This window comes from Hemitrygon akajei, chromosome 22, assembly GCF_048418815.1.
Source record: "Hemitrygon akajei chromosome 22, sHemAka1.3, whole genome shotgun sequence".
Taxonomy (NCBI): domain Eukaryota; kingdom Metazoa; phylum Chordata; class Chondrichthyes; order Myliobatiformes; family Dasyatidae; genus Hemitrygon; species Hemitrygon akajei.
This window is the reverse complement of record NC_133145.1, coordinates 11740441-11764168: the sequence shown is the minus strand read 5'-3', so window position 1 is coordinate 11764168 and position 23728 is coordinate 11740441. Positions and strand designations below refer to the sequence as shown.

Genomic DNA, 23728 nt, shown 5'->3' with positions numbered 1-23728 from the left:
TTTAAAACAGAGGCAGATAGAATCCTGGTTAGTCTGGGTGTCCAGGGTTTGGGGGAGAAGGCAGAATAATGGGGTTGACAGCATTAATATATCCACCATGACAGAAAGGCAAGAGCAGACTCAAATGGGCCAAATGGCCTAATTCTGCTCCTATGTCATAGTCTAAAGACAGCTGGACAGGTGCATAGGTAGCGGGACTAGCTTAGACGGGCACCTTGGTTGGTATGGACACGTTGTTGAAGACAGCTGGACAGGTGCATAGGTAGAGGGACCAGCTTAGACGGGCACCTTATGGACACGTTGTTGAAGACAGCTGGACAGGTGCATAGGTAGCGGGACTAGCTTAGACGGGCACCTTATGGACACGTTGTTGAAGCAGCTTTTTCCATGCTCTATTATTCTAAGAATGTGGTGTGTAACAAGAACGTCTAGGAGTTCTTAAGGAACATCATGATGGGATTTCAGAGCCAACGATTTGAGGAACAGATCACCTTTGGTCTAACAGAAGTCCAGAGCAAGCTTGCAGGACTAAATGTCTATTCCTGTGTCGTTCCAAGCACCAGGCGAGAAAGTACAATCATTCTGAATTAGGTCACTGTGGAGGGAATCATCTGTAGGGAATTTGGCATAAGGAGCTCTGGTAACTAGCCCAGCTCTCTCTAGGCTCATACTGACCATGGAGGACAGCAGTAGCAACTCAGTTCACTTGATATTCCTGATTAAATCTGTTTTCTGTAACAGTAAATCTTCCTTTGCCTGAGATAGCCAGTAGTGAAACATGACTTTTAAAAAAATACAGAAATAAGATTACTGATTGTATGAGACTTGTATATTATAAATGGACAAGAAGTATTTTCTTACATTACAAAATCCATGGATGTCAGCAGGAGGAAAATACTGGACAAGCCGAGCTTACAGAGAGAGAGAGAGCATCCAAGATACAGTAGCTAATTTCTGTGCATCATCCCTTTATCTCCTAACCTCTACTATTAACTGATTTGCAGCCACCACTCCACCATTAACTGCCTGTAAAGGCAACAATGTTAGTGGGACTGTTGTAGCTGAGATTGGACAGGGGCTTAAACTCTGGCCTGTCAGCCTCGTATATCTCAACCTTTGGAGGGTTTGGTCAGTATAGGCTGGCACCAGGAAGACTGTAAGACTATTAGATGCAAATCCAAAGCATGCAAGATGATTTCAGCCCAGAGAAATAAATATACACGATCAAAATGGCTTAATCCTCTTTAGTATTGCAGCAAAATTTTAGCTTCAGAGAAGAAAGTTTTCAGTTAGTAACATGTATTTGGTTTGTCCCCATCTGACAGGTACCCGAACAGAGGAACAGTCACTGTTCAACTGGCAAAAGTCAGCAGGTGAGACTCCAAACTGCAGGAACCTCCTGGCTGTTGGTGGTGAAATGCTCCATCTGTGTTGTACTCCCCCCAGTGAGTGGCGGGATTTGGGACACCGCCTGACAGGGTGGAGAGGGCAAAATCTCTCACTGGTAACGAGGTGAGCACTTTTTTTTGGGCTGCACACACAAACTGTAAAGTGTGATGAGAAGGAATAACAGGGAAAGAGGACAGGACAGTGTAAGTTCCCTCTCAGAAGGAAGGAGTACTCTGCCCTCTATGACCATTCCTTGTGCCAACACCTCCCATACATTGAAATAAACACTGCCCGGTGTACGGAGACAGGTGGTTGACAGTGTGTTCCTGGAGTTTGTTCCCAAGGTTAACAGACCTGGAGTTGGTCAGCAGATGAGTTCTGTCAGTTATGAGGAGCTTTTAATCGAATAGGGAGTTTGCAGATGTGGAACGGGTTCATCGTAACCAATTAATCTTTAAACCAATTGAAGGAACCCAGTTGGGACACTCAGGGATATAGAACAACTACATTTAGGATAGGTGCTAATGCCCGTAATATGGGAGATACACATGCTTGGAGAGGGCAAGGAAATTAAGAGAGTTATAAGAACACAGAACAGAATGTAACACACACCCATGACATGTTGGCATCAAAGCTTTGTGCTCGTTTCCAGTGTTAATCATCATTTCTAAATATTCTACAGTGATTAGTAGTAGATGACCAACAGACACAGTTCGACCCAAAGGGTGAAGCATTGAGCAGTGGATGGAAAGCCTCAGTTGGTGTTGACAAGGCTCTTGCATTCAGAATGCAGGGGGCAGCACACTCATCTCCTCCAGGGAGTCTGTGACTCAAAGTTCGGCAACTGGATGTTGAAAGAGCTGGGGAAATAGTCTTCCGTTCACCTTTGGCAGACAGAACACTTTAAAGGAGTATCACAGAGCTGTCAAGACTTGCAATCCCGCACACAGACAACAACAAGCGTCCATAGCAGTTGTTCACCTTAAAGGTGCTCCCTTATTTAAGATGCTGACAAGCAGAGTTCAAGGTGACTTCAGAGGTTGTTCATTGGTGTGGTTTAATATTGAGTCCAAAGATCAGGACTTTGTAGTGGGCTCGTCATAATCAGGCCTCGTAGAACTTCCTCTCCACTTGTTTGGTGACTGTTCCACTGGTCATCATGGTCCGAGTGACTTGCTGTGTGATGGAGGTCCCGCCCTCCATCCTTTGTGTCGTTACAGTCATTCCATCTGAAAAGGAAGACAGGAGATTAACTCTGCAAATCCAGAGTTCGCATATCTTGAAATTAAAAGCTTCACAAGGTTTAATAAAGGCGGAGGGTTCATTCACAAACTTAAGGGGGTTTTCAGCACCAACCTGAGAAGAAGGGGTCAATGCTGGACTCCAGCAGGCTGGTCTCAGTCCCCATGGTACCAGGAATGGTGAAGCCTTCATGTCTCATCACCATCTGTTTGCTGAACTTGGAAACACTCGCTTGGAAACAAAGAGAATATTAGAGCTGTTAAAACACAGAATGCAAACAAGCTGGGGAGAGCCAGCAATGACCCTGCACTGCCCACTAAATGTAGTGCACACACTCACGCACACGCATGCACAAGCACACTCACGCACACACACAAGCACGCACGCGCACACTCATGCACAAGCACACTCGCACACACTCGTGCACACACACGCACAAGCACACACCTCCTCACCAGGAGACCCTCCCTAGCACCTTTGCTTAGCACCACTCTCTCACTGCCTCTATCTTGGGCCCTTTACCTCAAGATCATCCCAACTCCAGGAAATTGGGCTGGAAGGTCCCAGAGCCACTCTTGCAGCAACAGAGGACCTTCTGCTCCTAAACCAGAAAATGACTTATTGTCCTTCCCAGCAGGAAGTGAGGGCCTCTGTGCCCAGTGCACAATTTCCTCCTTGTGAAACCACCAGGAAGTCGGACCCTCCCACCCATATACCCTATTCCCACCCACACCCCCCAACCAACCAGCTCACCCCCATACCCACACTTGCCCCTCCTCACCAACAGGCTCAACTACCCACTATCTGAATCCCCACCTCTTCCCACCCATCCCCTTCCCAAGCCCCAACTTGAAAGTACACAGAGACACTATGTCCAAGCCCCTCTCAGCACAGGAGATGCCCGAATAGCAACTGCATCCTTACCTCCATCCTGAGACTCGATGGTGATGATCCCTTCACGTTCCGGGCCAAAACCTTGCGTCGTCTTTGCCTGAACCTTGAACTTGTACGGGATATTCTCTCTGAGGTGGGGCACCATTAAAGTCATCTCTGCATCATCCCCTTCCACTTGGTATGTCTTGATCTCATCTGTTGGAGAAAATTGGGGCACTCTGTGACGACAGCCTTTCAGTGCAATAGGTGATAGGTACCAGTGATGGGAACACAGCGCTGGTGGGAGGGAAGTGGAACAGTCGGCTGATCAGGGGTGAGGTACATGCAGAGGCAGGAGGAGGAGTGGGAGTGGTTGTGCTCACAGAGCCTGAGAGTCTGGGAGAAACAGACTTCATTCACCTCTGGCAGACAGAGTATCATGGAGGTGTCTGGCACAGAGAGGAGAGCCAGGAGATGGGACATCTATCACCCAGGTCACTCGGACTATGATAACCAGGGGAACAGTCAACCTGCCGGGTTTCCTGACACACCCACCTCAATGGGTTCCATGCCCAGCCAATGGCTGCCCTTTGTGAATTGTGACACAGCGATGGTGGAGAGAGCCACTGACTGACAAACAGCTGTTGAGGACGTTGTTGGTACAGGGACTCTCTACCCTTAGGGGAACCTCCCTTGCTTGATGTAGCTAACACTACACGGGTCCCTGCTGTGCTCTGTCTTGTAACCATCTCGACTGACCTTTGTAACCAGGGCACAGATGTTTCTCCAAAGGGCAAGACGCTCAGGATACAGGGAACACCTCGTTTTGTCTCCATTACCATAAGGCATCCACCACCTCTCAAAGATCTGACCTCAAGTTTCAGTAGGTGGGTCTTCTGAGGACAGATCTTCCTCCCAACACATCAGCCTGGAGCAAATGCCTCTCTCCATAGATGCTGAGTAACCACAGCTTTCTGCCTTTCAGCAGGCACCACCAACAGGGCAAAGCCCCATTCTCCTGTGGAGCAGGTGATGATCCAGACTGCAGCAATGCTCACCTTTGCCATCCAGTGGTTCACAGGTCACCAGATAACCCAGAATGTCCCCGTTCGGTTTACGAGGTTTCTCCCAGCTCAGCTTCAGCAGCTCTGAGTTGACCGCAGTGAACACTAGAGGTCCGGGTGCACTGGGTGTGCTCAGTGTGAACGGTGAACCTGCAGGGGGATATAGCACATGAGCAACGGCCGAGAAGTGTCCCCTCCTCTCAGTAACACCACAGCACCGAGCCTAGAACAGTGCAGGAGAGGAACAGGGCATTCGACCCACACCAAACACAGTGACAAATAAAGAAAATCCTTCCTGACTGTACATGATCCGTATCCCGCCATATCTACCTAAAACCTCGAGAATATCTGCTCCTATCACCACCCTGGCACCACCCTCCTGGGTCCATTCACAAGGGCATCTTCTTTCAATTTTACCCTCTCACCGTAAAAGCATACCCTTTAATCCTGTAAACCCCCTCTGTGCTGTTGATACTCCAAGTGCAGGCTAACCAACAGCAACATTATTTCCCAATCATATCAAACTCAACCTGGTAGAGGCAGGTTCGGTATTGTCATTTAAAGTAAAATTGGATAGGTATATGGACAGGAAAGGAATGGAGGGTTATGGGCTGAGTGCGGGCCACTGGGACTAGGTGAGTGTAAGCGTCAGCACGGACTAGAAGGACCGAGATGGCCTGTCTCCGTGCTGTAATTGTTATATGGTTATAACAGTCTGAAGTATATTGGTGGAGACAATTTGTGGATCTAGTGTTAATTAAAATTTAATGTGAAAAACATCACATAATCAATACCAGAACCAGACTGTGGTGAACAATTCAGTTAGAATGAGCAATGCATTGCTCAGGAAATAATGTAGCAGATCAAATTATAAGACCCAGTTATAGGGGCCCTCTTATCCCTTTCTCTTCTCCCCCATCCTCATGATTTGCCTAACAGTTCCCAATGGCTCGTCACTTCCTTCTCTTTATTCCATGGTCCACAGTCCTCTCCTGTAAGATTCCCTCTTCAGCCCTTTGCCTCTTCCACCTATCACCTCCCAGTTTCTCACATCTCCTCCCATCTTCCTAACCACACCCCTTCCTGGTCTCATCAGCTTGTGCTCCTTTCCTTCTGCCCCCTTCCTTTCCAGTCCTGATGAAGGGTCTTGGCCTGAAGGTTTGACTGTTCATTTCTCTCCGTACATGCTACCTGGCCTGCTGAGTTCCTACAGCATTTTCTGTGTGTTATTCAGTTGTGGGAATAACCAGTGTATAAATTTGAACAACAAGGTAAAAGGCAGGTTGAGTTTGCTTTTAAAAAGAGGTAGGAACTTTAGACCATTAATGAGATGAGCATTCATAACTGATACCTGGCACTGGGAGAGATTCTGCAGAAACCTTCTTCTATCTCAGTAATTAGCGGTGGTATGGTGGTGAAGGGTCAATAGATGGAAAATAATTACCAAGAGGCAGAAAATGAGGGAGCCGAAACCAAAGGAATATGAAACCAAGATATCAAAAGAATTCTTTTTTATTGTTTAGAAATTTACCAGCTGTCTCTTGAGAATTCGGCATGAATTTTACAAGAGGAGTTAAAATGAGTGATGAGCAAATGCTAAGAGCAAGTTTACAGGGGAAGATGCAGCTGCTATTTATCTAGCAACCATTTAATGATATTTATTGTGAGATCCATCGTTATAAAGTGAACACAAAGGGTTTTTGTAAAATGTGTGATGCTAAGGCTGAGGCTGACTGTAAATAACCCAGCATGGAAAAACACTTCCCAGAGTGGAAGCAATCCTCAGAAGATCCTGTCCTGTGAAATTACACTAATGACAAACATTTACATTTCTTTAGCACCTATTTTGTTTAAAAATATGTTTTAAGAAAGTAACATTTCTAACAACGTGGTTTGCTATTACATCATCTGTTCCATCTCCAAGGTGTTTAACCCAGCCTTAGAACACTGTCCCTCTGTAGCAGATTCCCACATTACTTAAGCATCTGACTGCTTCATATCTTTCTCACCATTCTTGCATCTTCCACCCCTCAAAACACAGCCGTTCAGAACCTCTGTCCCAGCTGGCTCATCTCATTCATTGTCCCACGTTCCTGTGCTCCCTGACCTGAATCAACTCCTCTGGTAATGCGTTCAGGTTCTTAATCCCGCTATAGACTCATCTCTCCTCACCTCGTTAGCCTCCTCCACCCTACTAGCCTTTGAGATCTCTGCCCTGCCCCAATACTGGCACTTTCCATCCTCCCAAGCTTATTGTGAGCTCTGCTCCTGCAGGGTCGAGTCTCCCCATGTCTGTCTTTAATGAGCGCCTTAGCATCCCCCTCATTGCTTTGAAATCTCCTTTGTGCTGACAAAACCAGTACTGGTAAGGTATCTTGCTATGTTTTCTATGCTAAAGGTGTGATGTTTATACAAGTTATTGTATGCAGAAAGGAATAGGTGTAGAGCAAGATCGCACAAACAACATATTGGTGAAGCTGAAGAAAACTTCAGATTCTGAAAATCTGAAATTTAGATGTAAAATGCTGGAAACACTCATTAGGTCAGGCAGCGTCTGAAGAGAGGGGAAAATAATTCATTAGATTGGCCAACCTGAAACATTAACTCTCTCTTTCTGCAAAAAATTGCCTTACCAGCTGAGTATTACCAACATATTTTGATTAATAAGAGTGTGGTTGTACAGGTAATGGTGAAGATCAATTTTAAAATTATTACTCCAACATGAATTTAGTTTGGCTGTTTATATTGGCCCAGTCTCCAGCCATGAGGTACAGCACACGGTTATTTTACCAAATAACAATCACTTGAATTTTCTCTTGAAGTTAAGTTTAGGCCAAAGACCAGCAATGCAGGAATCTCCAGAGTTAAGACAGACTGTGCAACATCACCACATTTCATCCCTCACCAATCAAGCCACCTTAAACCGGAGGGAGCATTACCTGGGACTGGGCTGAGGGGACTCATGGGGTCCACTTTGGATTCAATGGTGATGACTCCTTCGCGGTCTGGACCCCAGCCTTTTTCACTCAGAGCCTTGACCTTGAACATGTAGGAGTGGTTGGGAAGAAGGTCATTGATAATCAACGAGTTTTGATTTGGGTCCGAGATCTCAACCGTTTTCATCTCACCTGGAACATAAGAGACAACATCAGCTTCCAGTGGCTGGCTGGTAATCACAGCTCAAACCTCTCCCCATCTGTCCGATCAGCACGGATTCACTGGTGGATACCACACTCCAACAAGTGAACCACATTGCCTCATTCAGAAGCTCTCCTGCACCACAAAGCTCAGCTTGCCTTTCATCAGTGAAGATTCACCTCAGAATCGGGAGAACTGCTGATCGCAGGCTCGGGCACCTGTCCTGCCCACATATTGAAGTGACCACATGGAGAAATTCCACTACACCCATGTCCGTATAACTGCACAAGTTTCAGTCACCACTACTGAAGGCGAAATGTCCTGGTTAAGATTTCTACTATGATGCTGTGAGGTATTTTTATTTTAGCAGTTTTCTGCAAATGCAGTATGCCCTGTTAGTAACCTTGGTGGATTAGTGTTTAGGCTTGGACTAAAGATAAGGAGCCATTTGGCCAACCTAGGAATGTTCCGTTAGCCAATTGGGTTTGTCTTGGTAACGTGTTGTAAGTTTGCTCAGTGTGATGCTATGGAAGATTTGAGAGAGTTGGATGGGATCAGATTTCTGAAGGACAGTAGTCCGGTCTGGGGTCTTTTGCAGGAGCAAGGGAAGATGTTCACAGGATACCACTCGAAGGAGAGACCCTGTTGTAAGAAGTTCTTTGTGCAGATGAATGGCTCCAAGGAGGAAATGCTCCTGGGTTAGCCAGTTCGTTCCAGATAGTCTTTAAGGGAAGTTCCATCTGTGGCTTTGTCCTTCATGCAGAATGTGGGTTCAGCGTGTGAGTAAAGCAGAACACCCGACCACTTCAGTAATGAGCTCCGACGTTTATGTGCGTACTTGGACTGATATAACTGCAACCAGCCCCTTTACTTTATCGGCTAACTGTTTGTTGAAGTTGAAATATTGGTAAGTATACTTCCTTTGTAAATTTATGCTGGTGTACGATCTGTTATTTTCCTGGTGAACAATAGCTGTGCATGGGGAAGTATTTACCCAGCATTCACTACAATTCATGTCCCGGAACATCGGAACATTCCAACTTTCCTGTTTGGTTGAACCCCAAATCATACCAACCCTTAGACATATGTCGCTTATGGAAGGTGGCCTTCTCATCACTGAGTCACCTGGCCGTTAGCAGAGTTAGCTAACTAGCCAAGTTTGTATATGAGCCCAGTGAGAGGGTTACAAAGGATTAACTCATCTCTAACTAGGGCCAAATCAGTAGTGAACTTGCATTACTGCAGCTATAAGGCAGAGGCCCTGGTAATTCCTCCCAAGTTTCCTCTGGTGAGCATTAGTTTTGATCAATGGGGAGAAGCACTGATTCAGAGAGCTTCAGGCACATGGGTCTTCATAAATTAGGATACTGAGTACAGGAACTGGCTTGTTATGTTGAAATTGTACAAAATGTCGGTCTGGGCAAATTTAGAGTATTGAATTTAGTTCTGGTTACCTACCTTCAGGAAAGATAGCAATAAGCTTAAAGGCTATAAAAGGGAATAAATCAAAAGCTCATCCTGACATAGTTATTGAGACTCTAAGGCAACACGAGTGAATCTGCAGATGCTGGAAATAAATAAAAACACAAAATGCTGGCAGAACGCAGCAGGCCAGACAGCATCTATGGGAGGAGGTAGTGACAACGTTTCGGGCCGAAACCCTTCATCAGGAGTGAAGTAACATGGGATGGTCGAGGGGGGATAAGAAGTGGGGGGAGGGATGAAGTAGAGAGCTGGGAAGTGATAGGCTGGAGGGAAATGGGCTAGGGGGAAGGTGGAGAATTATGGGAAATTAAAGAGAAAGAAAGGTAGGGCTGGGGGGAGATTATAGTGAGTGGGGGGAAAAAAGAGAAAGAGAACCAGATTAAAATAATAGATAGGGATGGGGGTAAGGGGGGGGCAGGGGTATCAACGGAGGTCTGTGAGTTGAATGTTCATGCCAGCAGGTAGGAGGCTACCTAGGTGGGAGATTAGGTTTTGCTCTTATTGGTATTATTGAGATTCTCTTAGTTTTGTTTAGAGTAGGGAAGATGGGTTGTGAAGTTAGATTTACATGGATACCTGGGCATGTTGGGGTGGAGGGAAATGAAATTGTGGATGGCATTGCCAAGTCTTCCTTACAGAGCGGGCAAGTAGGAATCAGAATACCCCTAGGCAGAGCAGAACTGAGAAGTAGGATGAAAAAAGGTATAGAGAAGAAATAGCAAGAAGATTGGAAAAATGAATTAAATGGAAGGCAGTTCTTTTCTAGTCACCCTCTAGTTAAAAGGTTCTCAGACTGTTACTCTTTAAATCATAGAGATATGGTGAAATTAACAAGACTTCGGTTGGGGCATTGTGGGCTAAACTATTACTTAAAGACAATAGGAAAACGTCCAACTGGATTATGTGACTGTGGTAGTCCAGAGACAGTTCAGCATGTTTTGCTGAGTTGTAATCTATATAAAATTGAAAGAAGCATATTGTTCAAGAGGCTGTCTGACTTAAATGTATTTTGTTTTTCTATTAAATCTTTGTTTGGCCACCAAGAGAACCACCATCTGACTGAAAAGTTTATTATTCCGTTTCTACGTGCGACTAGTTTATATTCGAGAATTTGTGTTTCCTGAAATTCTGTAATGAATTGTACATCCTGCAGAGGGCAGTAATACGCCGAGATGCGTCTAAACTGCCGGAAATAGAAGCAGCAGCAATACGCTTGACTCCAGAGAAAATCTACACTGATGCTGCTGGGACTTACAGCTCTGAGTTATACGGAATATAAGAAATCAGGTGGATGACCTTGTTGCACTATTACAAATTGTCAGGCATGATGTTGTGGCCATCACTGAATCATGGCTGAAGGATAGTTGTAGTTGGGAGCTGAATGTCCAAGGTTACACGTTGTATCGGAGGGATAGGAAGGGGGGCAGAGGGGTGGCGTGGCTCTGCTGGTAAAGAATGGCATCAAATCAGTAGAAAGGTGTGACATAGGATCACATTGTATCCTTGTGGGTTGAATTAAGAAACAGCGAGGGGTAAAGGGCCCTGATAGCAGTTATATACAGGCTGGGATGTGAACCACAGATTACAATGGGAAATAGAAACGGCATGTCAAAAGGACAATGTTATGATAGTCATGGGAGATTTCAACATGCAGGTCAATTTGGAAAATCAGGTTGGTAATGGATCTCAAGAGAGTGGATTTGTTGAATGCCTAACAGATGGCTTTTTAGAGTAGTTTGTCGTTGAGCCTACTAGGGGATCAGCTGTACTGGATCGGGTGTTATGTAATGAACCAGAGGCGGTTAGGGAGCTTATGGTAAAAGAACCCTTAGGAATCAGTGATCACAATATGATTGTGTTCAACTTGAAATTTGATAGGGAGAAAGTCTGACATAACAGTATTTCAGTGGAGTAAAAGAAATTACAGTGGTACGAGAGGAGCTAGGCAAAGTAAATTGGAATGAAACATGTAAATTGGAAGGAGCTGCTAGCAGAGCAGCAACGGTGAGAGTTTCTGGGAAAAATGAGGAAGGTGCAGGATAGATGTCTTCCAAAAGCAAAGTACTCAAATGGCAAAATAGTACAACCATGGCTGACAAGTCAAAGCTGACAGAAAGATAGAAAACCTACAGCACAATATAGGTCCTTTGACCCACGATGCAGTGCCAAACACGTACTTATTTTAGAAATTACATAGACTTCTATTTTTCTAAGCTCCATGTACCTATCCAGGAGTCTCTTAAAAGAGCCTATTGTATTCACCTCCACCACCGTCACCAGCAGCCCATTCACCACTCTCTGCGTGAAAAACTTAGCTTGGGATAGAGTGGCAGACAGAGATGTGGCAAAATTTCTTGCCAAGTTTAGAATTTTATTCTCTAGAGCTCCGGAACATGAGGGGAGCTGTGATAGAGGGATACAAAATTATGAGGAATATAGATAGGGTAAATACACGCAGGTGTTTTCCCCCCGAGGTTGGGCGAGATTAGAACTAGAGGTCATAGGTTTAGGGTGAAAGGTGAAATATTTAAGAGGAATCGGAGGGGAGACTCCACCTACTGTCTAATGGAGTGACACATAGTTCATGTGGCTGCAATTAATTCCTCCTTTTCCCCAGTTTAAACTTTGAATTTTTAACTTTTATTTGTCAGATCTTAGAGGGGAATAGTTGTTACTATGTCACAATCTTTAAGAAGTGGAAAGCAGCTTCCTGAATCCAGCAATGGAAAGGGGGAAAAAAAATCAGAGGACATGCCGGCTTGGGCTGAGCGTCTAGAATGTTCGCTGATGTTTCTCAACAGGAAAATAGACAACAACACGGTAAAACTTGATGCTACCTCTTCTGAGATGAAGTCATTATGAGAGAGTTTTCAATTTGTACAAGAAAATATTATTTCCCTAAATTCTGAACTTCAAGAGACGAAGCGTCAAATAGTGGATATTTTAGCACGCTTGGAAAAGTCTCAACATAAAATTATTGATTTGGAAGCAAGATCTCGTCAGAATATACCAATTGTTGGACTGAAGGAAGGATCTGAGAGTGGAGATTTATTGGACTATTTTGCTAACTTGTTTCAGTCTCTGTTTCTGGGTATTTTACCTCGACCTCCTGATATCGAAAGAGTGCATAAAATTTTCACTTCGAAATCTTGGGATCCGAATAAACCAATCACAGTTCTGGTCTGCTTCCTTCATTTCAAAGTTAAAAACCAAGTCATAAAATATGCAAGGAAACACTGAGTTTTTAAATTTAAGTGTTCCGAGATTCATTTTAATGAAGATTATCCATGGGAAGTTATGGACCTGCGGTCTAAATTCATCCCAACCATGAAGATAGCCTATGATAAGGGATTATTCCCATCACTTCAATATCCAGCCCGATTAAAATTATTTCCCAAAGTTTCAACTCCACATGTTTATTCTGGTTGTAGTCGAGTTTGAATGGTTTTAGGTCTGCTGAATAATTGTTATTTCAGAAAGAAGATAAGCTTTGAAGGTTTCCGATTTGCTTAAGATGTCCTTTGATCGATTGACCATTTAAAGATGTGAACTTTTGATGCGAATGATGAATGACTTCTCCGAAACCTGTTTGGTCCACTGAGTGAATTAACACAATGGACAAATTGTTTGATAATTTGTTTTTATCCTCCTTTTTTCATTAATTGATAGTTTTCATAGTTCATAAGGACTTTTTCTTTTATATATAGAGTTGGGAGTGCTTAGTCGATAGATACTTAGTAAACTTTTCATTGGGTGTGTAAATTAAATGGAAAATGGTGCTGATTTCTCTTCATTAGAGATTACGTAGGCATTTTTCTCTTTGTTTAATTTTATTGTTTTGGCGTTTTTGGAGATAGTTTCTGCATTCCCCAGCTTGTTTTTAAGTATAAACATTTTTTTCTCTGAACTTTTATGCTGGATATGGGGAGCCAGATGCTGTAGAGCAATACTGCACAGTCCAGACCCTTTGGCCCATGAGGTTCTGCTCACCTTTAATCTATCAAAGTAAATTGATATTTAAATTGCATATATATCAGTCAGAAGCAAGGCTGTAAGTGGGCAGAAGAACCAGTTAACATGACTTGATATGGTGGAGTGTTGTTCTGTAGTGTTTGACTTTTTATATTTAGCAAAATATTTTTTTCCTCTGCAGGGTTTTTCTATTTTAGGGCTGTATGGTTTTTTTTTAAACTGGGGGGACGAATTAAGGAAAGCTTTTAAAATCACTATTATAAAATGGGCAGCTCGCAGAGTCTCTCTCTCTTTTTATTCTATGGGTATGCATTTTGGCTTTTTTTTGCCAAATTTTGGGCTTTTCGGGGTGGAGCGAGGATTGGGGTTAGTTCTGAGTTATAGGATTAACCATAGGATTAATTTTAGTTTTCTTTTTCGTATTTTTCCCCCATTACAGAGTTCCAGAGCATGCATGTTTTGCATATGATTATACTTATCACCGCCAGTTTTGATTAGCCCGCACTGGTATGCGTGTATTTATGTGTTAAATAAAATAATTTTTTTTAATGGTGACTAAACAGATAAACTTTATAAGTTGAAACGTACGTGGTTGGAATCATCCTATTAAGTGAAAGAAGACTTTTAAAATCATTAATCGATTCCAACCCAATATAAATTTTGCTCAAGAAATGCCTATCAAAACGGGCGATCAAAATAGATTTTTTTAAATGTGGAAGGGCCTTCAATTTCATGCTACTTGTCAAAATAAAACAAAGGGAATATCTATTTTTATTAAATCCAATATTTTATTCATCCAAGAAGACATTGTGTCAGATATTAATAGAAGATTTTTAATTGTTAAAGGAACAATTTGTAATAGAAAAATTGTTCTGGTTAACCTATATGGACCTAATGTAAATGATCCTTTTTTAAAAATATATTTGCTTTATTGCCAGATTTAAATGAATATATGTTATTAATGGGTGGTTATTTCAACTGTTGTTTAAATCCTTTGATCAACAAGATTTTAACAAATCAGCAGCTTCCGAGTTGTTCTGCATCACATATTAACTCTCTTCTAATTGATTTTGGCCTGGTTGAAGTTTGGAGACATTTGCATCCTAATGATAGAGATTATTCTTTTTTTCACATGTTCACAAAAATTTTTCGAGAATCGATTACTTTACAGCTGATCCTTGATTTTTGTCCAAAGTCCAGAAATGTGAATATGATGCTATAGTTCTCTCAGATCATGCGCCTTTAAGCTTAGCTTATGAATTGAATGATGTAATTATTGCAAATTTGCCTTGGCATTTTCCAGAAAATTTATTACAAAGTTAGGACTTTGTCAAATTTATTGAGACCTATTGCTACTGTTATTACTAATAATTGCCAATCTCCTTTTTCTTGGCTTTCCTGGGGTACAAGACAAGGATGCCCGTTTAAGTCCTTTGTTATTTAATTTGGTGCTGGAACCCTTGGCTATTGCACTTCGTGAAGCTAAAGATATTCATGGAATTCTCATAAATGGGACTGTTCATAAGATTTCCCTTTATGCTGACGATCTCTTAGTTTATATTTCGAATCCTTAAGAATCCATCCTTAGTTTATTGAAACTATTAAATGATTTTGAAAAGTTTTCGGGATATAAACTAAACATTCATAAAAGTGAATTATTTCCTCTAAATGATCCTGCTTCTATATATGATGACATTCCTTTTAGAGTTACGGACTCATTTAAATATTTAGGTATTATTATTACTAAAAATCATAAAGACCTCTATAAAGCTAATTTGGTTCCTTTAGTAGATTTTATGAAGCAATTATTTTGTAGATGGAATCCACTTACACTTTCTTTAGCCGGCTGAATTCATGCAGTTAAAATGATTTTACCAAAATTTTTATATGTATTTCAAAATATCCCTATTTTTTAACTAAGAAGTTTTTTGATCAGGTTGACTCTATTATTTCATCTTTTGTTTGGAATAATAAAAGACCAAGAACTGGTAAATATCATTTACAAAAATTAAAAAAAGATGGAGGTCTTGCTCTGCCTAATTTAAGAATGTATAATTGGGCTGTTAATATACGTTATATGTGTTTTTGGTTAAATTGGGCTGACAGAAACATAGAAACATAGAAAATAGGTGCAGGAGTAGGCCATTCGGCCCTTCGAGCCTGCACCGCCATTCAGTATGATCATGGCTGATCATCCAACTCAGAACCCTGTACCTGCTTTCTCTCCATACCCCCTGATCTCTTCAGCCACAAGGGCCATATCTAACTTCCTCTTAAATACAGCCAATGAACTGGCCTCAACTGTTTTCTGTGGCAGAGAATTCCACAGATTCACCACTCTCTGTGTGAAGAGGTTTTTTCTCATCTTGGTCCTAAAAGGCTTCCCCTTTATCCTTAAACTGTGACCCCTCGTTCTGGACTTCCCCAACATCGGAAACAATCTTCCTGCATCTAGCCTGTCCAATCCCTTTAGAATTTTATACGTTTCAATAAGATCCCCCCTCAATCTTCTACATTCCAGTGAGTATAAGCCTAGTTGATCCAGTCTTTCTTCATATGAAAGTCCTGCCATCCCAGGAATCAATCTGGTGAACCTTATCTGTACTCCCTCTATGGCAAGAATGTCTTTTCTCAGATTAGGGGACCAAAACTGCACACAATACTCTAGGTGCGGTCTCACCAAGGCCTTGTACAACTACAGTAGAACCTCCCTGCTCCTGTACTCAAATCCTTTTGCTATGAATGCCAACATACCATTTGCCTTTTTCACCGCCTGCTGTACCTGCATGCCCACCTTCAACGACTGGTGTACAATGACACCCAGGTCTCGTTGCATCTCCCCTTTTCCTAATCGGCCACCATTCAGATAATAATCTGTTTTCCTGTTCTTGCAACCAAAGTGGATAACCTCACATTTATCCACATTAAATTAACAACGACCTCACATAAAAATGAACGACCACCTTGGGCTGATTTGGAATTGAATGCTGTGAAAGTTTCACTTAACCTCATTATTAGGAGCTTCTCTACCTGTACAACTGAGCAAAATTACTAATTTAAATTTATATCCTGTGATTAAGCAGTCACTATGAATTTGGTTCCAGTTTCATAATTTTTTTAATCTCAAAAAATTTAAACTTTTTAGTTTAATTTATCGAAATTATTTATTTAAACCTTCATTAAGTGATCCTACCTTTCTTCTTTGGAGGAATAAAGGAGTTTATTCCATGAAGTTTATTCCTTCATGGATCTGTCCCAAGATGGCCAATTGATGTCTTTTGAGAAATTAGTAGCTAAATACTCTCTCTTATTCACATTTCCTGCAATATCTTCAGGTCAGACACTTCTTACAAGAATATTTAAGTAATTTTCCATATATACAGGATTCTGACTTGTTAGATATTATTTTAAAAATGAATCATTCTGTGAAGGGTTTTATTGGGAAAAATTATAATTTATTGTTAGACCAGCACAATTACCCTTCACTTAAGATTAAGCAAGATTGGGAGAGAGAGCTTAACATGACCTTGATAACAGAAGATTGGTTGCAGATTTAGAAGTTGGTTAACTCTTCTTTGATCTGTGCCAGTCACTCTTTAATTCAATTTAAAATTGTACATTGTTACTATTTGACAAAGGAGAGACTGTCTAAAATGTTTCCTAATGTTGGTAGTCAGTATGACAGATGTAAAACTGAGACAGCCACATTGACACACATTTTGGCCGTGGTCTGTATTGAAACATTTTTGGAAGTCTATTTTCTCTACAATTTCTAAAGTTTTAAAAATTAATTTACAACCTAATAAATTGACAGTTTTATTCGGTATAATCCCTCAATATATTCATGGTATTTCTCCATCAGACCAACATGTAATTGCATCTGTTACATCATTGGCCAGAAGAGCTATTTTGTTGAAATGGAAAGATGTTTCTGCTCCTACTTTGATACAGTGGTTCTCTCAGGTGATGTTATGTCTTAGTTTGGAGAAAATCAGAAGTTGAACTTTTGATCCTCGATTTGATTTTGAGAAAAGGTGGGGTTCATTCGCCCGCAACTATCATCTGATTTGAGTTAATTAATATGGTTTCCTTCTGATTTTTCTTCAAATGGATTTGAGTTGGCAGCTTTATGTTTTTCTTTTATGGAAGCTTGTATGATGTATAGCTCCGGGGTTGTGCTCCCAATGGGGTTTTTTTCAGTTAGTAGTGGTTTTTTTCTTCTTAGTTGGTAGGGGTTCTTTTTTTTTTCCTTTTTCTTTCAAAAAAAATTCTTAACACTTTATTTTCTCTTATTATTATTGATATATTGCTTAGCTTTGTTAATCAGTTATTTGCTAATTTAATTGTTCATTGTACATAATGACATATTGATTTAATGTATCTTTTTTTGCTGATCTTCAATAATAATTAATAAAAAAGATTTTAAAATGGAATTGGAGGGGAAACATCTTCAGTCAGAGGGTAGAAGTAGTGAGCAATGAACTGCCAGCAGAAATGGTTTTGCAAATCCTACTATAACATCTCAAAAGTCTGGGTAAGTACCTGGATAGGAGAGGTATGAAATGATATGGTGCAAATGCAGGAAGATGGGACTAGGGACTCTGCAAGGCTGGGGTGAGTTTAATCGGGATGGGGTTACTTGTCCATGTTTAACACAAAACCATGAGATTTCTTTGCATCTATGAACCAGCACCTTAATCTTGTGGCTTATTATCTATCCAAGTATTTCTACATGGTGAGTGAGCTCTGAAACCAAGCTCGACTCAATGCCTGTCTCTTGGTACAGGAGAGTGGTTTGAACGTTAAGGAGATGGGCAATATTCCACAAGTACAGCAGTCTGTCCTTTGACCTGCTCCTCCCTTCGTTAAGGGCAAGGCCGATTTTCCAGCTCGGCAGCATTCTCTCCTCACATACCTCCATCCCACCATGGATAGAAGTCCACTGATCTGTTCCAAATAAACCCAGTGACTGGGTGCAGAACTCCAAGGATTCACAACCCTCTGTGTAGGCTTCTTCCTCCTCCCTCCCTCAGCAAACTCGGGTCTGGTCCCCTCAGCTGAGGAGATACTCCTCTCATATCCAGCCACTGCCCCAGCCCCAGGTGCAACTGTCAGAGATCTCCTCTTGCTCTGAAGTCAGCCCAGGTGCTCCTGCTGTTCCTGGGGAGCCCGTGCGGTGGTGGTACTGACCTCCAGCCAGGGGTTGATAGGTGACACGATAGGCCAGGATTTCCTGCTCGCACTGAGGCTTCTGCCAGCTGACCTTCAGCGAGGTGGCTCCCAGCGCAGAGAAGACCAGGCGGGTGGGAGTGCTCGGGACCCCAGGAGAGCGGTTTTCTGTGTAACAGAGACAGACAGAGGAACTCCATGAAAATGGAAAAGCCCTGGATTAAATGTAACCTGAATCGCAGGTCAGAGCGTAATTCAGTAGAGGTTGCATCTCCCCTCCTCGGCCTCGGCCCCAGTGATGTTAGGCTACCTCACATCTGCTGACACAGCGAGCTTGCCCGGCTACAATCCCCATCCTTCTTCCCTCAGCCATGGAACTGTTCTCCGTGACACAGTTCAAACAGTGAGGAACAACACTGGGATTAAGAACTACCAACAACCTACTGGAGGAACACATTGGGTCGAGCAGCATTTGTCAGGGTGGTGGCGAGGAATTCTCGATTCCAGCAACCCTGTTCAACCTTTCCCTCCATTTGCCTCTCATTATTGCTCCTCCTCTGTCTCCCTGCCACTCCCACCCCAGGCACAACCCTGTCTTCCCTCACCCCTCCCTGGACTCCTGTTACACCACTCCACCTCTCCTCTCTCCATAGATACTAAAAGCTTTTTTAAGTGTATAAAGGGTAAAAGAGAGTCGAGGGTAAATATCAGACCAATAGAAAATGACACTGGAGGTATTGTAATGAGAGACACAGAGATGGCAGAGGAATTGAATGCGTGTTTTGCATCAGTCTTCACAGTGGAAGACATCTACAGTATACTAGACATTCAAGAGTGTCAGGGAAGTGATGCACCATCAATAACTCTCGGAGACGTGAGTCGAGATAGGCTTTTATTGGCTGGAAGAAAGCACCGTCAGCAGCAAGATACCACCACACAGCATCCTGGAGACTGAGGGAGGAGCAGTGCCTCCAATCGCCTTTATACAGGGGTCTGTGGGAGGAGCCACAGGAGCAGTCAGCGAGGTGGGGGGCGTCTCCAGACAGGTATATGTAGTTCACCACAGGAAGTGAAGTATGTGCAGTGAAAATTATGATTGAGAAGGTGCTCAGGAAGCTTAATGGTCTGAGGGCGGATAAATCTCCTGGACCTGATGGAATGCACCCTTGGGTTCTGAAGGAAGTAGATAGAGAGATTGCAGAGGAATTAACGATGATCTTTCAAGAATCGATAAGATTCTGGCATTGTACCGGATGACTGGAAAACTGCAAATGTTACTCTGCTATTTAAGAAGGATGGGAGGCAGCAGAAAGGAAACTATAGACCTGTTAGCCTGACATCAGTGGTTGGGAAGTTGTTGGAATCGATTGTTAGGGATGAGATTACAGAGTACCTGGAGGCACATGACAAGATAGGCCAAAGCCAGCCTGATTACCTGAAACGGAAATTCTGCATGACTAACCTACTGCAATTTTTTGGAGGAAATTACAAGCAGGGTAGACAAAGGAGGTGCAGTAGGTGTGGTGTATTTGGATTTTCAGAAGGCCTTTGACAAGGAGCCACACGAGGCTGTAGAATTACAGGGAAGTTACTAGCATGGGTGGAGCATTGGCTGATCAGCAGAAAACAGAGAGTGGGAATAAAGGGATCCTATTCTGGCTGGCTGCTGGTTACCACTGGAGTTCCACAGGGGTCGGTGTTGGGACTGCTGCTTTTTAAGATGTATGTTGATGATTTGGACTATGGGATTAATGGATTTGTAGCTAACTTGCTGATGATACAAAGATAGGTGGAGGAGCGGGTAGTGTTGAGGAAACAGAGAGCCTGCAGAGAGACTTAGATAGTTAGGGGAATGGGCAAAGAAGTGGCAAATGAAATACAATGTTGGAAAGTGTATGGTCATGCACTTTGGTGGAAGAAATAAATGGGAAAACTATTATTTAGATTGGGAGAGAATTCAAAATGCAGAGGTGAGTCCTTGTGCAGGGTACCCTGAAGGTTAACCTGCAGGTTGGTTCGGTGGTGAAGAAGGCGAATGCAATGTTGGCATTCATTTCTAGAGGTACAGAATGTACAGCAAGGATGTGATGTTGAGGCTCTGTAAGGCACTTGTGAGACCGCACTTTAGAAAAGATATAGTGACATTGGAGAGGGTTCAGAGAAGTTTCACAAGAATGATTCCAGGAACGAAAGGGTTACCATATGAGGAACGTCTGGCAGCTCTTGGGCTGTATTCCCTGGAGTTCAGGATGATAAGGGGGGATCTCATAGAAACATTCCGAATGTTAAAAGGCCCGAACAGATTAGATATGATAAAGTTATTTCCCATGGTAGGGGAGTCCAGGACAAGAGGGCACAACTTCAGGATTGAAGGACGTCCATTTAGAACTGAGATGCAGAGAAATTACTTTAGTCAGAGGGTGGTAGATCTGTGGAATTTGTTGCCACAAGCGGCTGTGGAGGCCAAGTCACTGGGTGTATTTAAGGCAGAGATAGATAGGTTCTTAATTAGTTAGGGCATCAAAGGGTATGGGAATGACAGGAAGAACTGGATCAGCCCATGATTGAATGGTGGAGCAGACTCGATGGGCTGAATGGCCTACTTCTACTCCTATATCTCTGGTCCACTCTCTACTTCCTAATGCAATTTCAACCTGAGAAACTGACAACTTCTTTCCCTTAACAGATGCTGCTTGACCTCCAGCAGATTGTGGTGAGAACTGAAGTGGTACACCAGCAGAAGATCCATCCAGACTGTCTAATTACAAACACCCAGCTCTCTCCTTTGCAGCACGTCACCCTGTCCCATGTCCAATCACTCAGTCTCTTGCTGAACACCATCTACTCTGGTTCCCATCCCCCTCCCCCTTCCAAACTGTTTCCACTTACCCCACCCTACCTCTCGCCCTACCTTGACTCCGTAACAGATAAATCTCATCTGCACAGGGGACCATCCGTCATTCAGGTTACTGACTGGCAACTGGACCAGCTCCTCCAACCCCTCACCCGCAGCACTGGGGCCCAATGCATCATTCTTCTGAAGGGTGGGAAAATGTTTTTTGAAAAACAAAGAATCAGTCATGGCTGAGTGGCAAAACACTGAGACTTGTAACTTCAGAAGGGCACTTGATTTTCTGACCGTATCTGTCAATGACTGCGGAGGGGGAAGCACCTAACTGAGATTTACCACTGACCCATAATGAGTAACTCCATCCTCTTGGGCTGCTTTGCTCAGCTACAGCCATAGTTCTGATGAAGCAAATGCAGATTTATCACTGAATATTCTTTTTCAATTCAGTGGATCTCTGCTTTCCTTTGCAGCAAAAGCATCAAACACAGCTGAGTAGGAGGGTTCTAGGCAGAGTGATGCTCCTACACTCCGCCCCCAGAGCAAGTACAGTCTGGCGAGATGACCCATTTCCCATCCCCATTACCTGGCGTCACTTACAGAGACTGCCAACACAGAAAGGAAGGTACTGGCCTCTCATGGGATGGTGAATTGGTGAACTTACTTTGATGCAGAATTTCAGGTTCCCATCTTAAGTTTAAAATCCCTGCCTTCACACTTCTTATCAACCTCGCAGGTTCCTTTTCTGCCTAATTCCGACCCAGTACATCCCTTGATCTCCTCTGCCTTCTAACTGGACAACAATTTTTTCTCCCATTAGATTCTAGGCTCTGGGATTACCTCCCTAATAACTATTACTCTCGCTCCCTTTCACTGGGCTTTCTGTCTTCTCTTCCCTGTCCTCTTTATTTCATAGTCATACCCTAGTCTGTTTACTGATGGACACTGAGCTGGGGATCCTGCTGGCTTGGACCATGAGGAATTGGGTTGATCTTGCCCTGAGCTAATTCACATCCCACTCAGTTCTCAACGCTCCAGTCTGGGCTGGATCCAGTCTCTGGACTAAGAGGCTCTGACCTACTGCAATTCCATGCTGCCTTACTTGGTAGCCAGGACTGTGACCAAGGAACAGGTTTTGGAGATACACTGGAAGAGGTCTAACCATGCAGAACCATCTCGAGGTTCTCAAGAGCACTGTTCACATCCTCGGATCCAATGCGGCTCCTGCCACCCATCATCTGTTGTGTGACTGTGTAGTTAATTCCCCTCATTCCATGAACTGGTGCTCCTGCAGAAACAAACATCTCTCATCATTCGGGAAAGCAGTCCGTGTACTTACAGCAGGATGATGATCCAATCACCCAGCACCTCCTCAGCAGTCACCCAAAAGATGCTTCAGAAAATATCAGGACAAAACAACAGGCCATCTGTGCCATCGAGCCTGCTCCACCATGCAAGAGGATCTTGGGTGATCAGGCTGCGGACTCATCTCCACCCACCTACCTGCCTTTTCCCCCATATAACCCCCTGTATGCAAAAATCTGTGACATAAAAAACTTAATGAGGTAGTCTCTACTGCTTTCCCAGGCAGAGAGTTCCACAGATTCACCACTCCCTGGGAAAAGCACTTCCTCCTCACCTCTATCCTAAATCTACTCCCTGAATCCTGAGATTATGTCCCCTAGTTCTAGTTTCATTTACCAGCGGAAACAACTCTCCTGACTTTATTTCCATCTTGTGTATAGCCCTTTTGAAATTTCACATGTTATTATGAGATCCACACTCATTCTTCTGAATTCCAGGGAATGTAGTCACAGTTAACTCAACCTCTTCTCATAGGCTAACCCCTTCACCTCTGGAATCAACCTGGTGAACTTCCCCTGCACCACCTCCAAAGCCAGTATATCCTTCCTCAGAGAAGCAGAGCAGAACTGCACACAGTACTCTGGGTGCAGCTGCAGTTTCAGTAAAAGCTCCCTGCTCTTAAATGCAATCCCTCTCGCAATGAAGGCCATTTGTCTTTTTGATAGATAACCTACAACCAACCTTTCACAGATTCATGCTCCTCGAGTTCCTCGGCACAACAGCTGCTGCATTCTTTCAGGATGTAAAATAATAATCTGGTCTTCTACTTTTTCCTTCCAAAATGGATGACCTCACATTTATCAACATTGTACTTCATCTGCCAGATCCTTGCCTTTTCTTTAATCTATTTATATTTCTCTACAGACTCTTTGCATCCTCTGTGCCAACTGCTGTCATCAGCAAGTGTAGATAGGCTACATTCCACCTTCCCTAACTCAGAGTTGGCCACAACTGGCCTTGATGGGCCCCCAGCCAAGATGAGCCAATTCAGCACAGGTAGTAGGAGAGGGAGCAGATCTTCAAGCTCACCCCTTGGTCTATCAGACTGTGGTGAATCTCTACCTGAACATCAACTACCCAGCTTGTTCCAGAACCATTAAAACTTAGATCCACCTCAGCCCCATCAGTCTCATTTTGAATGAATTTCCAGCCCAGAAGCTCTTTGGGAAAGAGTTACATTACT

At 43.1% G+C, this 23728-nt stretch overlaps 1 protein-coding gene across 1 annotated transcript in view; it reads right to left on the bottom strand.

The window, feature by feature from the left end:
* Window positions 1–811: 811 nt before the first annotated feature.
* The window catches only part of itgb4 (integrin, beta 4), a 155626-nt gene continuing 132709 nt past the window's right edge, over window positions 812–23728 (bottom strand). Inside the window, 7 exon segments of the mRNA XM_073026696.1 lie at window positions 812–2618; window positions 2746–2862; window positions 3556–3720; window positions 4563–4718; window positions 7508–7696; window positions 18354–18500; window positions 22343–22468. Coding sequence (XP_072882797.1) covers window positions 2494–2618; window positions 2746–2862; window positions 3556–3720; window positions 4563–4718; window positions 7508–7696; window positions 18354–18500; window positions 22343–22468 — 1025 coding nt within the window. The 3' untranslated portion in view covers window positions 812–2493.